At 40.4% G+C, this 14835-nt stretch overlaps 2 protein-coding genes across 2 annotated transcripts; one reads left to right on the plus strand and one right to left on the minus strand.

The window, feature by feature from the left end:
• Positions 1-3258: 3258 nt before the first annotated feature.
• On the minus strand, positions 3259-14266 carry LOC127807382 (uncharacterized). The gene is made up of 4 exons (XM_052345180.1): positions 13922-14266; positions 13748-13824; positions 4256-4367; positions 3259-3570 (listed from the first exon to the last, which is right to left on the minus strand). The coding sequence occupies exons 1-4, from the start codon at positions 14224-14226 to the stop codon at positions 3441-3443; spliced, it is 624 nt and encodes a 207-aa protein (XP_052201140.1). The 5' UTR covers positions 14227-14266; the 3' UTR covers positions 3259-3440.
• Positions 5082-13228, plus strand: LOC127807380 (uncharacterized). The gene is made up of 2 exons (XM_052345178.1): positions 5082-7283; positions 12141-13228. Exons 1-2 carry the CDS (start codon positions 5997-5999, stop codon positions 12180-12182), a joined length of 1329 nt encoding a protein of 442 aa, XP_052201138.1. The 5' UTR covers positions 5082-5996; the 3' UTR covers positions 12183-13228.
• Positions 14267-14835: the final 569 nt, after the last annotated feature.

A 14835-nucleotide genomic window follows, 5' to 3' on the forward strand; every position in this document is an offset into this window, starting at 1 on the left:
TACTTGAGAGTATTTGGCTGTGAAGCCTATGCTCATAAATCTGAAGGAAAACTTGAACCTAGGTCTATCAGATGTGTGTTTGTTGGGTACCAAGAAGGTACCAAGGGATATAGGTTATGGGATAAGGAATCTACTGGAGTTAAAATTATAATCAGTAGAGATGTTATCTTTAATGAAAATGTTTTCCCTTGTAAAACAAATAACCTAAAAGAAACAAACACTCAGGAAAACCTAGATGATTTTGTTGTTTTAGGGGGCCTCAGATCGAGGTGGAGCAACCAGCAGGAAGTAATGACCTGCCAGTTGCTCCATCCTCACCTGAGCAAAGTCAACAAGATGCTACCTTGCCTATGTCTCATGATGTCAGTATCTCTGATCATGATGATGATCAAGAGGAACAAGAAAATGAACCTGAGATTGAGGTGGAGCATCAGAGCTCACCCCAAGATCTCAGTGGCTATTAGCTAGCCCGTGATAGGAGCAGGAGGGTTTCTAGACCCCCTGCAAGGTATGCTTACTCTGACTTAGTGTACTGTGCTCTAATTGCTGGAAAGGAATTAAGGAGCAGTGAGCCAGCCTCATATGAGGAAGCTATCATCTCTAAAGATGGTGTCAAATGGCGACAAGCCATGGATGAGGAAATGAACTCTCTCAAGGTAAATGGCACCTGGATTTTGGTCCCCGAACCTGAAAAGCAGAAACTGATCCAGTGCAAATGGCTGTTCAAATTAAAGGAAGGTATGTCTCCCACTGATCCACTTAGATATAAAGCTAGATTAGTTGCTAAGGGCTTTACTCAAAGGGAGGGTATTGACTACAATGAAATTTTCTCACCAGTAATAAAATTTAAGACCATTCGCACAAGGCTTGCTGTTGTTGTTCAATTTGATTTAGAATTAGAACAATTAGATGTTAAAACAGCCTTCTTGCATGGTGATCTTGATGAATGTATATATATGTTTCAGCCAACTGGTTATATTGATAAAACTCATCCTGAACATGTATGCTTACTGAAAAAATCTTTGTATGGATTAAAACAATCCCCAAGACAATGGTATAAAAAGTTTGATAGTTTAATCTTAGGGATTGGTTTTGAAAGAAGTAAATATGATAACTGTTTCTACTTCGTAATCTCAGATATTCCTATTTATCTATTGCTGTATGTAGATGATATTTTGATAATTAGTAAGTCCAAAGAAAAAATTAGTGAGTTAAAGTCAATATTAAACACTAATTTTGATATGAAGGACCTAGGACCTGCTAGGAAAATTCTAGGAATGACAATAGAAAGAGAAAGAAGTAAATCAGTCTTGAAAATTCATCAAAATGACTATCTTATTAAAGCTGTTCAAAGATTTGGTATGCAAAATTGTAAAACTGTAGGGGTTCCCTTAGCTGGTCACTTTGTCCTATCTAAATCTCAATGCCCTACAACTAATTCTGAATTAGTTAAAATGGAAGATATCCCTTATGCCAATGCAATCGGAACAGTTATGTATTCAATGATTAGTACTAGACCTGATCTTACATATTCAATATCTCTGCTTAGTAGATATATGTCAAATCCAGGTAAACCTCATTGGGATGCACTAAAATATATGTTAAGGTATATTAATGGATCTATAGACATTGGCCTGTGTTATAAAAGAAGATTTGATACTCTTAATCTTGTGGGATATGTAGATTCTGATTTTGCAGGCGATAGGGACTCAAGGAAATCAACAACTGCATACTTTTTCATCTTGGGTGGAAATTGTATCAGTTGGAAATCCCAACTTCAGCCTCTGGTGGCGTTATCCACCACCGAGGCTGAGTATGTTGTTGTTACTGATGCCTTTAAAGAGGCTATTTGGCTACAAGGTCTATTAAAGGAGATCCAGTTGCTACAAGACAAAGTGACTGTGTTCTCAGACAGTCAAAGTGCCATTCACCTCTCCAAGAACCCGGTATATCATGAACGAACAAAGCATGTTGAGGTAAAGTATCATTATGTTAGAGATTTAATAGCTAATGGCACTGTGAGTATTTTGAAGGTGCCTACAGAAAACAACCCAGCAGACATGGGAACAAAAGTTCTAACTGCAACCAAGTTCAAGCACTGCTTGAACTTGCTGCACGTGGGAATTGGTTGATCAAATCAACCAGAGCAATGAAGGTATGGATTGAAGCATGCTGCACTTTGTGAGAGTTTCAGATTCACCTCCTGTTTGGGCTTCAAGGTGGAGATTGTTATTATTGAAACCCCAAACGATGTCGTTGGAGTAAGCAGGTGGAGGTTCGCGTGCTGCAACCTTGAGCTGCCATCTGACAGCCAATTGGAGGGCAGCACGTGACAACCATCAGCTGCCCTCTGATGGCGCCCGGTTGCATTATCTACCCCTCTTCTCTTATCTCTTGTCCGTCTGCTTTTATTCTGTTGGAATATTGTATATCGTGCTTTCACGATATGATCCGAGCCATCCATCCATGCTTTATGAGTCATGATCCCAGCCCTCCATCGTCACTATTTATCTTCTCCTCGGGATATGGTCTGGGCAGACGTTTAAGGCGAAAGAGGCAAAAATCAATCAAAGAAGAAAGAGATACCCTTCATCTTCGACCTTATCTGGTTTGCTTTGGTTCCTTTCTTTCTTTCTCTGTAAATCTTTGTATAGCTTTATAGTTATATGGTTCGATAGGGTTTTTGCCTCTTAATCTTTTTGAGTGATTATTGGGCAAGTTTTGTGTTTCTCGAACCACTGTAAGTACAGAGAGATTGAGGGGTTTTTCCTGTGGGTGTATTTTTGATTCAATCATTAGTGCAGTGAGCTCTCCATATTGGAGCTCAACGTGGACGTAGTCCTATTTGGGTGAACCACGATAAAAATCTTGTGTGTCTCTTTTCGCCTTTACGTTTCAGTTCTGTTTACCTTTGTTTCGCATGAATGACTGTTAAAGCTTCCATTCCTTTTGTTTTATCGTGTGTTTGTGATTGGGATACTCTGATTTAAACCCTAAGGTTAGAGTTTCAGTGCTCAACAAAGGCAGTAGTAGAAAAGACTTGTATGCTTACAAGCTTCCCGAACTATATATGTGCCTATATTTAACTATTTCATGATGCTCGTGTCATTTCCAAAAAAAGTTAGCCATGCGTAGAAAACAAAATAGCTTTGTACATGAAGAAAATTATACAAGTTGCAGTGCGAATGATAAAAAAAAAAAAAAAAAAATTATGACAACAAAATTGTACTAATTATGATGCTGACCATCAACTGCAAATTGAAAGAAAACCAATGGAGTTTCCATATTTTATTACCATGAGAAGAACCCTAATTCACAAAACAAAGCAAGCAAGCAGATTGCCAAACAAGAACTAGAAACCAACTTAAACATAAACAGTGAACTTGTAACATCACCACTATGTAAAAGTTGCCATGTTTATGTCGCAAGCAGAACAAGACCTAGTAACCAACATAGACAGCTGCATTCACTATGTAACAGTCATCATTCTTATCTCCCATTTCTTCCACATGCACACCACTTGAGCATATCAGTCCACCATCCACAACTTCAAAATTCACAATTTTCCCACTGCCATCAAGAAGTAAAAACAAAAAATAAAAAAAGCAGAGGAGGAAAACAGCATTAAGTGAGCAATGTTGTAGGAATCCCATTTTAAGATCTCAGGATAACTATGAATGAGAATAAGGGCAAACAGATGTGAGATAACCAAAAATAACTAAAAGCGAGAGCATGCAGGATTAAGTAAATCTTTTAATATCTCAGCATGACTGTGAATGGCAATGAGAGCAGATAAAATTTCAAAGAGCAACCAAAAATTAGTCAAAAGTGACTCTAGCTTCTTATAAACTTCTATAATACATATTGCATAGCACTACCATGGGTTCATGTGCGTGCACAACTGAGTATAAGTCTAGCTTTTCACTCAGAGCTGCTTATCAACTCTTAAATCTTTACCAGGCTGAAACTATAATGAAAGGCAAAAAGGTTTGAGATCATCAGATTAAGCATGCATATCTCTATAACTACAACTTCTACAAGAACAATCAGATGCTGCCAACTAAAAGTTCCACAAGAGTTGAAGGTGATAGGAAAAAATTATCTGAGTTATACTGTTCTTACATAGGGTTACAAACTGGACTCAACTCAAAAAGAAGAACGTGCCTAAAGAAATCAAATATGAAGGCTTATTTAAAGTAAAGAATTTGAAGAAGACAAAACTCTAACTGGCAGATCCAAGGGTCTAGACACTTACTAAGGAAAGACAGATTTGACCTTCTCAATATCAAGGAATTGTTGCAGAGATTGTGGAACTCCCAGCTTAATCTGTAGTTTCATCTGGTCAAATGTAACACCAGGTACAGACCCTGCACCAATTATATTTAGTTATCATAACTCAACATGTCCATATCAAAGGCATAAATATAATCACAAACCCTCAGAAAACCTGCACTGTTCTGTCAGTGTCACGGAAATGATTGAAATAAGGGGGCTCAATTGTAATTAGCTGATTGTTAGTTGATTGTTAGAATAAGCGGGAATGTTGGTTAGGTAGTTAGGCAAGTTGAATTCAAACTTTTGTAAATGGGGCAAGTGGCCTTTGGCGCCTAAGGATGAGCGGGAGCAGTATATACAGCTCTAATGCCACCCTTCCAAGATATCCAGAGAATTATCAAAACATTCATTCTCTCTCTCCAGCCAATTCTCTCTCTCTCTCTCTCTCTCTGGTTCTACCTTGTTCTTCCTAAATATCTCTCAATTCTTCTCGGATTGAGAGGAATTATTGCTTGTCAGAATCAGAATCTGACATGTTCAATGTCACTTGCTGATGCATGCACACAATGATATTGTTTAAAAAAATAGATTTTATAAAACAAAATACTTAAACATAAAGAAATAGTCATATTGACTGCACAAATAAACAAAACAAGAATTTTTTCCATTAGAAACTCTAAAGATTTTTTGTTTAAATTTGTAATCTCTTTAAATTTAAAGAATGATATTATTTTTTATGTTACACAAATATTATTGATTACATGTTGTTACCTGTTAGTTTCAATTTAGAGGATTGAATACTAACTAGAAGGGGGTAAGGAGATAGAATATATGTACAATATACAAGGTAGTTCATAACCACCATAAATACCAACATTGCGAAACATTGTTAGGACCCAGGGCATAATTGTAATAAAAGTGGGTAATTAAATAACTAACAGGCAGGGGAATGTAATGGGAGGGAAGCCTTATGGGAGCTAACGCCTACTAAAGAGGCTGTTGTAGAGGAAGAATTAGTTTTGATGAAATAACAAACTCTCCCGCCCTCTTTGTTTCTCTCTCTCTCTCTCTATCTCTCTTTCTTTCTTTTCTTGTATTGCTGTTTTAGAAGGAAATTCCTTTCGGAATTTCTGCCATTGTCAAACCCTAAGTCAAGGGCTTGACAAATTGGTATCAGAGCGGTGGGTCCTTGGCGGCTCTCCGGTGAGAAAATCTTGGGTGGAAGACAGACGCACGGCATGACGGAAGGTACTCATCTCAAACAGATGGAGGCGCGTATGGAGTCCTTAGAGGCGAGCGTGACACGCGTACAGGAGGACGCGGCGTCCAACAGGGAAGATGTCGCGGCCATCCGTGACAGCATCAAAGAGCTGGAACGAGGCCAAGAACGAGCGGATTTTTACAGCCAAAAGATAGACAGTATGTTCATTATGCTGTCGGCGTTGCCACAGTTTAAAGTGGCTGGAGAATTGCATCCAAGATCGGGGACCGAGCCAATCTTGGAGAGGGATGGAATCTTGCCTAGGCCGGAGGGAATCAGGATGTTGGACGAGTGAGGAGTTTATGAACGGGAGTCGCAGGGTAGAAATACAGGCCATAGTCACCCGCCCATACCAAGATTGGAGATTCTGATATTCGAAGGGGAGAAGCCGAGGGGGTGGGTTCGCCGCTGTGAGCGGTTCTTTGAATTGTACCGCGTCGGGGAAGATTAGAAGGTGGTGATGGCAGCGGCATATCTCAACGATATTGTCGATGCATGGTATCAGAATTGGAAGCAGGCAGAAGGGCCATGGGTGTCATGGAGAACCTTTGCGGAGGAGTTGTGTGGCCGGTTCGGAGAAAAAAATATGACCGACATGGTAGAAGAATTTAACAAGCTGCGGCAACAAGGGTCGATAGAGGATTACTTGAGGAGGTTCGAGGAGTTGAGAGCGGTGATCGGAATAGCCCATCCCAGCTTGTCAGAGACCTATTTCGTCTCAAGTTTTATCAGCGGTTTAAAGGATGATATGCGATCAGTGGTGAAAATGTTGGCGCCAGCGACAGTTAAACAAGCAGCGGAGAAGGCCCGCTTGCAAGAATTGACTTGGGAAGCAGTATTCAAGAAGGGCAGGACGTGGAATCACGTAGGAGCACAGCAAGGAAGGGGTATAAGTTTTCCTTCGGGGGAATATTCTAAGTCGACAATGGGAGTGAGTGGCCAAGGAGGACCCAGGACTAGTAATAACTCGAGAAGTAATAAAAATTCAACAATGGAACAGAGGCGGCAACTGGGTTTATGCTTCAAATGCGGCGAAAAATATGGGCCCGGACATCAGTGCAGAAGATTGATGCTGAAGATGGAGGGGTCGGGCGAGGACGATGAGGCAGAGGAGGAGCTGTTGGAAGAAGTCGTAGAAGGGGAAGGTAGAGAACAAGAAGATTACGAGGATGAAGGAGGCCAGATCTCCTTCCATGCCTTAAAAGGTGGTTCAACTGGAAGGATTATTCAGGTGAAAGGCCAAGTGGGAAAGAAGAGACTAGCGGTGTTAATTGATAGCGGCAGCACTCATAGCTTTCTAAATAAAGCTATTGCCGTAGACCTCAACTGCAAGATGACAGAGACAGTTCCCCTATCGGTGACCGTAGCCAACGGTAATAAAATGTATAGTCACCACAAGTGCTATAATTTCAATTGGGTCATGCAAGGAGTGGAGTTTATGGCAGACTTTAGGGTGCTGGAGTTAAGGGGATGTGACGTAGTCTTGAGGGTAGATTGGATGAAGACGATCAGCCCGTTAACATTTGACTTTAATAAGCTAGAGGTGACAGTGGAAGTTGAGGGAAGGAAGCTGACTTTAGTGGGAAATTTGGAACAAGGAGAATGCAAGCTGATTTCAGGAAAGAGATTGCAGAAATTGATACAAAAAAACAGTGGACAAATCACCCATCTGTACTCTCTAAGAGGTATGGAGGAGGAGGATCAAGCAACCAATGTGGAAGCTGAGTTGAAATTACTAATGAATGAGGTAACCCCTTGTGACAACTTGTACTTATTATTGATTGAATTTAAGGACTTATTCCTAGAACCTACATCCCTGCCAGCCCAAAGACCTTTTGACCATTCCATACACATTAAACCCAATGCTGAACCTATAAACGTCCGATCCTATCGTTATGCACCAATACAAAAGACTGAAATTGAGAAACAAGTTAAAGATATGTTGGCCCATTCTATAATCCAACCAAGCCACAGTCTCTATGCCTCAACAGTGCTACTTGTTAAGAAAAATGATGGCACTTGGCATTTCTGTGTGGACTATAGACAGTTGAATTCCATCAACATTAAAAACAAATTTCCTATTTCAATCATTGAGGATTTGCTTGATGAACTCAATGGTGCAACCATTTTTCCGAAATTAGATCTTCGAGCTGGGTATCATCAAATTAGGATGCAACCAGCCGACATACCTAAGACAGCATTCCGCACACATCAAGGCCTTTATGAATTCGTGGTTATGTCGGCCTCACTAATGCCCCAGCCACATTTCAATCCTTAATGAACCACATATTCAGCCCTTATTTGAGGAACTTTATACTTGTTTTTTTTTACGACATACTTGTCTACAGCCAGAATTTAGACCAACACCTAGCCCACATTTGAACAGCCTTTGAAGTCCTTAGGTTTAATCAATTATATGTCAAGTTGTCTAAGTGTACATTTGCCAAGAAGGAGATGGAATACCTAGGCCACATTATTTCGGAAAGGGGAGTCAGCACTGACCCAAGGAAGATAGAAGCAATGGTAAGTTGGCCAAAACCTGCCACTGTTAAAGAATTGAGAGGGTTTTTGGGACTGACAGGATATTATAGAAAATTTGTTCAAAATTATGGGATAATCAGTTGGCCTTTAACATAATTGTTATGTAAAGATAATTTCCATTGGAATCCTAGAGCGGAGGCAGCTTTTGGAGCCCTTAAAAAGGCCATGACTCAATCTCTAGTGTTGGCATTACCAGATTTTTCGAAGACCTTTCTGGTGGAAACTGATGCATGCGACAGTGGGGTGGGGGCAGTGCTGATGCAAGAAAGGCGTTCATTGGCTTACATCAGTCAAGGGTTGGCTCCTAGATATTTGGGGTTGAGTGTATATGACAAGGAGTTAATTGCAGTGTTGGTGGCAGTGGATAAATGGCGGCATTACTTGGAAAACAACCCTTTTATAATTCGCACTGACCATGAGAGTCTACAGTTCTTAAGCCAACAAAGACTACACACCCAATTGCAAAGAAAAGGGGTATCGAAGCTCCTAGGATTGGACTACACAATTCAATACCGAAAAGGAAAGGAGAATTTGGTAGCAGATGCATTGTCAAGAAGAGACGAAAAAGGATCTTGTAAAGCTGTCACAACTGTAACTCCGGAGTGGATTAAAGAGGTCGTGAGCAGCTACGTCAATACATCCTGATTGCAGGAGTTGCTGCCCCAATTGGCTGTCCATCCCCATAATCAGAAAGGTTATACACTAGCCAATGGAGTAATTCGCTACAAGGGCAGAATTGTGATTGGAAATGCTGAACAATTAAAAGCAAGAATAATGCAAGGCCATGCATGATTTAGCAGTAAGTGGACACTCGGGGGTGAGGGCAACGTATCATCGGATCAGAGGTTTTTTCTATTGGCCAAGGCTGAAAGGGGAGGTGGTAAGGTATGTAGCACAGTGTGAAATTTGCCAACGTTGTAAACATGAAACAGTGGCCGTGCCGGGATTGTTACAACCACTTCCCATACTGGCGCAAGCGTGGGAAGATATTTCGATGGATTTCATTAAAGGGTTGTCTAAATCTGAGGGTAAAGATACAATTCTGGTCATTGTTGATAGGTTGACTAAATTTGCCCACTTCATCAGTCTCACACACCCTTTTTCAACTTCAGAAGGGGCCAGACTATTCTTGGATTTAGTAGGTAAGTTCCATGGAATTCCTAAGAGGGTGGTGTCGGATAGGGATAAAATATTTACAAGTTCCTTTTGACAAGAACTGTTCAAGAATATGGGAGTTGGGCTACACCTTTCCACTGCCTATCACCCGGAAATGGATGGGCAAACGGAACGAGTGAGTCAATGTTTGGAAGGGTATTTTCGATGCATGTGTTTTGCAAGGCCTAGGAGTTGGCATAAGTGGTTATCTCTAGCCCAGTGGTGGTATAATTCAACCTATCACACAGCTATTAAACGCTCACCTTTTGAGGCTTTATTTGGATATTGTCCACCCCTACTACCAACTATTACAAGGACATCAGCTGCTTTGGCTGATGTGGAGCAATACTTTCAAGAACAGAGAGAGGTTTTGGCAGAATTAAGGAGGGAGCTCGAGACAGCTTGGAATCAGATGGACAAACTGCTAACAAAAGGAGAAGCGCACGAACTTTTGCAGTAGGAGATCAAGTGTTCCTTAAGGTGAAGCGTTTTTTACAACCTAAATTTGCCCACCTCATTAGTCTCACACACCCTTTTTCAGCTTCAGAAGTGGCCAAACTATTCTTAGATTCAGTAGGTAAGTTCCATGGAACTCCTAAGAGGGTGGTGTCAAATAGGGATAAAATATTTACAAGTTCCTTTTGGCAGGAACTGTTCAAGAATATGGGAGTTGGGCTACACCTTTCCACTGCCTATCACCCAGAAATGGATGGGCAAACGAAACGAGTGAATCAATGTTTGGACGGGTATTTCCAATGCATGTGTTTTGCAAGGCCTAGGAGCTGGCATAAGTGGTTATCTCTAGCCTAGTGGTGGTATAATTCAACCTATCACATGGCTATTAAACGCTCACCTTTTGAGGCTTTATTTGGATATTGTCCACCCTACTACCAACTATTACGAGGACATCAGCTACTTTGGCTGATGTGGAGCAATACTTTCAAGGATGGAGGGAGGTTTTGGCAGAATTAAGGAGGGAGCTTGGGATAACTCGGAATCAGATGGAACAAACTGCTAACAAAAGGAGAAGCGCACGAACTTTTGCAGTAGGAGATCAAGTGTTCCTTAAGGTGAAGCGTTTTTACAGCCTACTATCACCAAGGGTTTTGTGTCTAAGTTTAGCCCAAAGTATTTCGAACCCTATACTATATTGGCTAAGGTCGGTGAGGTGGCATATAGGCTGCAATTACCGGTGGGAACTAGGATTCACCCGATATTCCATGTGTCGTTATTGAAGAAAGCGGTCACTCCTCAAGTGCCAGTCAGCGACTCATTACCTAATTTGGGGGGCGAACCTGAAGTGGAAGTCAGTCCGGTATTACCAACGATGGAAGAGAATGAAGTGGCAGTGAAACCCCAGGCTGTTGTGGATAAAAGGGTGATATATCAGGGCACAACCCCTATTACTCAAGTGTTGATTAGGTGGTCTCACTTACCTCCAGACCAACCTACTTTGGAGTACTTACTAGATGTATTGAAGCAGTTTCCCTTGTTATTAGTCTTCTATGACATTCTTGGGGACAAGAATTAATTCATGGGGAGGGGAATTTGTTAGGACCTAGGGCATAATTGTAATAAAAGTGGGTAGTTAAATAACTAACAGGCAGGGGAATGTAATGGGAGGGAAGCCTTGTGGGAGCTAATGCCTACTAAAGAGGTTGTTGTAGAGGAAGAATTATTTTTGATGAAATAACAAACTCTCCCGCCTTCTTCGTTTCTCTCTCTCTCTCTCTATCTCTCTTTCTTTCTTTTCTTGTATTGTTGTTTTAGAAGGAATTTCTGCCATTGTCAAACCCTAAGTCAAGGGCTTGACAAACATTTGCTCAGATGGACTTTCAAAATTCAAACTCATCAATGAAAAATGAAGGAAACATTTGGTTTTGAGTCTCAAGAGAAAAAAAAAAAAAGTGAAACCAGTGACAATCTAGAGTCTTGATTGCTTTAGCCAACCTGCATACCCATTAGTCATTTCTTTTTCTTTTTCTTTTTTTTTTTCTAACTAAAAGGGGTAAGGTGATAGCCACCAGGATCCCTCCTTGTCAAGATGGGACTTAAGTCTCTCAGCCAGGTCTGTGCGAGCTAGATGTGTTGATACAACTTACCCAACCAAGAGACACAAATATGTTGGGTACCCTCAACCGGTCTAGAATGATTGCAACAATAGGGGAATCTGCCTTGCTAAACACGTGTGAGAGATTTTGCCAATTACATTGTCACGTTCTAAGTACTTAGAGAGGGCCTACACGTGCAAGTGGCAAGCCTACATGTGCAAGTAGTTATAGAAGTTGTTAGTTGATTCTAGAATAGGCTTATATGTAAATTGTAATTCAGTTTTTGGCGGGATGAAGGACGCAAGATCCAATATATAAGGACCCAATCCCATCTGTTTGAGGCATTGAGAAATTGAATTCAAATTCATTCTGAATTTCTCCCTCATTCTATCTCTTCTCATTTCTCTCTCTCTCTCTGTTCTTCTATCAATTCTTCCCCTGTTCTCTAGAATTCTCTACAGAATTCTTGACACCTTCAGACACCTTCAGCCCGGTTGTTAAACAGACCACCATCAGACTTTTTCTTTCTCTTGCTTCTGTTCATGGCTGGTATCTCTCTCAATTAGATATTGACAATGCTTTTCTGAATGGTGACTTGGCTGAAACAGTTTTCATGGACATGCCCCAAGGTTATGTTCTTAAGGGGGAGTATCCACCAGGTTCCAAGTTGGTCTGCAAGTTCCATAAGTCTTTATATGGTCTAAGGCAGGCTTCTCAACAATGGAATGTCAAACTCGCTAACTCTTTACTGTCTTATGGATTTACACAGTCGAAAGCAGATTATTCTCTGTTTACATTGGGTACTGAATCTGGTTTTCTAGCTCTCTTGGTCTATGTGGATGATATCTTTGTTGCAGGTTCTAGTAAATCAGATGTTGCTGCTTTCAAGCATTACATAGGCTCTCAGTTTAAGCTTAAGGATTTGGGTGACTTGAAGTATTTTCTAGGTGTTGAAGTAGCCAGATCTCAGTGGCATAACCATATGTCAACGGAAATACACTTTAGATCTGCTAACAGATTATGGACAGCTAGGCAGCAAACCGGCTTTGACACCTATGGATCCTAATCATAGATTGTCACAAACTTCCGAGGGAACTCTTATTAATGCAACATGTTGCAGACAGCTGGTGGGGAAGTTGATCTATCTCACGTTTACCAGACCTGATCTTGTCTATGCTGTTCAAGTCTTGTCTCAGTTTATGGACAAACCAGCAGAGATCCATTTAAAGGCAGCATACAGGGTTTTGAAGTATCTAAAGAAGGCACCAGGTCAAGGCTTGTTTTTTCCAGCACAATCCTCTCTGTGACTGGAGGCATATTCTGATAGTGACTGGGCTGGTTGCCCAGACACCAGAAGATCTATTACAGGGTTTTGTATTTTTATTGGAGGTTCTATGGTGAGCTGGAAATCTAAGAAACAGACCTTAGTGGCAATAAGTTCTACAGAAGCAGAGTACAGAGCCCTTGCAGCTACTTGCTGTGAATTGATTTGGATTCTATCTGTATTAAAGGATCTAGGCAGCTTGTCAGTTGCCTGTGCTAATGCATTGTGACAGTCAATCAGCTTCGCACTTATGTGAAAATCCAGTCTTACATGAGAGAACAAAACATATAAAGGTTGTCACTTTCTCAGAGATAAGATTACAGATGGATTGATTCTGCCACAATACATTTCTAGTACTGAAAAAATAGCAGATGTCTTCACCAAGGCTTTGCAGCCAGGGAAATTTTATTATCTGATGTCCAAGGCTCATCTTGAGGGAGAGTATCAAAACAGTACAGAGTTAGTTGGATAGTTATTTGTTTTGTTTGTTGTTAGTTAGTTGGTTGAGACAGGTAGAATCTGTTACCTGTTAGTTGCAACAATTCTGTATATATATTTGCTTTCCTTCTTTGTTTCCTCTGATTTTCTTTGAATAAAAACAAGAGCTGCCTTTTCCATCTCAAGTAATTCTAAGTAATGCAATACACAAACACAAGCACACATTGAAAGATGAAGTAATTTGAAGATTTAAAAATAAAAGAAAATTTTAAAAAATTAAAAAATAATTGATAAAATATAATTGGGACAAATGAGTAGATCTAAATATTAAAAAAAAAATCGTTTTTTTTAGATGAAAATCATATATCTAGATAAAAGAATTATGTGTATATACAACAAAATAAAAATTATGCAAAAATATGCGAGAGTTGGAGGTGAGTTGGTTGACCTCGTACCCATGGCCAACCCATGGGTAGGGCACTTTCCATCCATATTCACTTACTGAAAATTGCAACATTTATTCCCAGCAAGAAAAAAAAAAATGCAACATTTATAACCATTCTCTCTCTCCTTCTCTCTCTCTGTCTCTCTCTGGCTTTCCTAACACATTACATGCATTCATATATGTCACACATACACTCATACATGACTCGCTTATATATATGTCACACACACACACAAAAGGAAAGATGGAAACAATACCCCTTCGGAAGGCAGGGATCGAATTGGAAGAGATGGCGTCCCTGCAAGCTCGCATTGCAGCGGCCGTGACATCTTGCCTGTTTGCGACATTTCAGCAAACACCTTAAAGGCAACAGTTCTTTTTATTCGCAAAGCCGCAAAAAAAAAAATGCCAATGCATTGATATTTACATACCCATGTTGGTCGTATCCAACACCCATCTCGACGAACAAGAGCTTCATGGAAGGGCTGGGCACGGGGTCGGTAGCGCTCCGGCTCTGCTCGGCCTCGGCCATGGATCTTGCTGTTTGTATTGCGGTGATTGTCGGGCGAGAAAACCGAACAGATTGAGTAAAGGATGTATTGGTGAGATGGGGAATTGGGTCTGAGAATGGATTGTTGTTGGGGCGGCTCTGGGTTCTGACGGGAGTGGGATTACAGAGGTCTGACGGAGGAGGAAGAAGAAGAAACGAGGGGTTGAGGACAAAGCAAGCCTTCATACTTGCTTCGGGCGCATCGCAATTCGCAAACTAATCCAGTTGCAGTTGGTAGTTCTATAGATGTAAAACGGTCCGTTGGCTGGCCCAACACTGTGAATGCTGGGCAGGGATTGGGCCGGCCCGGCCGGCAAAAATCACTTTTGTTTTTTTTTTTTTTTTTATCTCTATTTGACATTTATACCAGGAGAGTATGGATTTAAAATTTTGTTTATATGAGAAAACACTCCCAACTCAGCCAGTTGCTAGATAACTTGTATCTAAGTCAAAATTAATATTCAACGACAATACTAATTTTAGTAATCTTAATTGTTAATCGAGAATTTGATATAAATGGGTAAAATAAATATATTTCTTTAAATTGAACTAGTATGATTATTGGATGAGAATATCCACTGCTTAAAGGATGGAAATAGAAGTTAAAGACTAAATATATTATTTAATAAATATAAATATTAAAGAAAAAAAAAGATATTAGATATGGAAAAGGTGCACACATCCCAATGCGAACTATTTGACATCCCCACAGAAGAGTTGTCTGAGAAAGCCGCCATAGACGACATCCCTGCTAAAATTGTCTGAGCGAGTTTTAATTATCAGATTTGCATCCCA

This window comes from Diospyros lotus, chromosome 8, assembly GCF_014633365.1.
Source record: "Diospyros lotus cultivar Yz01 chromosome 8, ASM1463336v1, whole genome shotgun sequence".
Classification (NCBI taxonomy): domain Eukaryota; kingdom Viridiplantae; phylum Streptophyta; class Magnoliopsida; order Ericales; family Ebenaceae; genus Diospyros; species Diospyros lotus.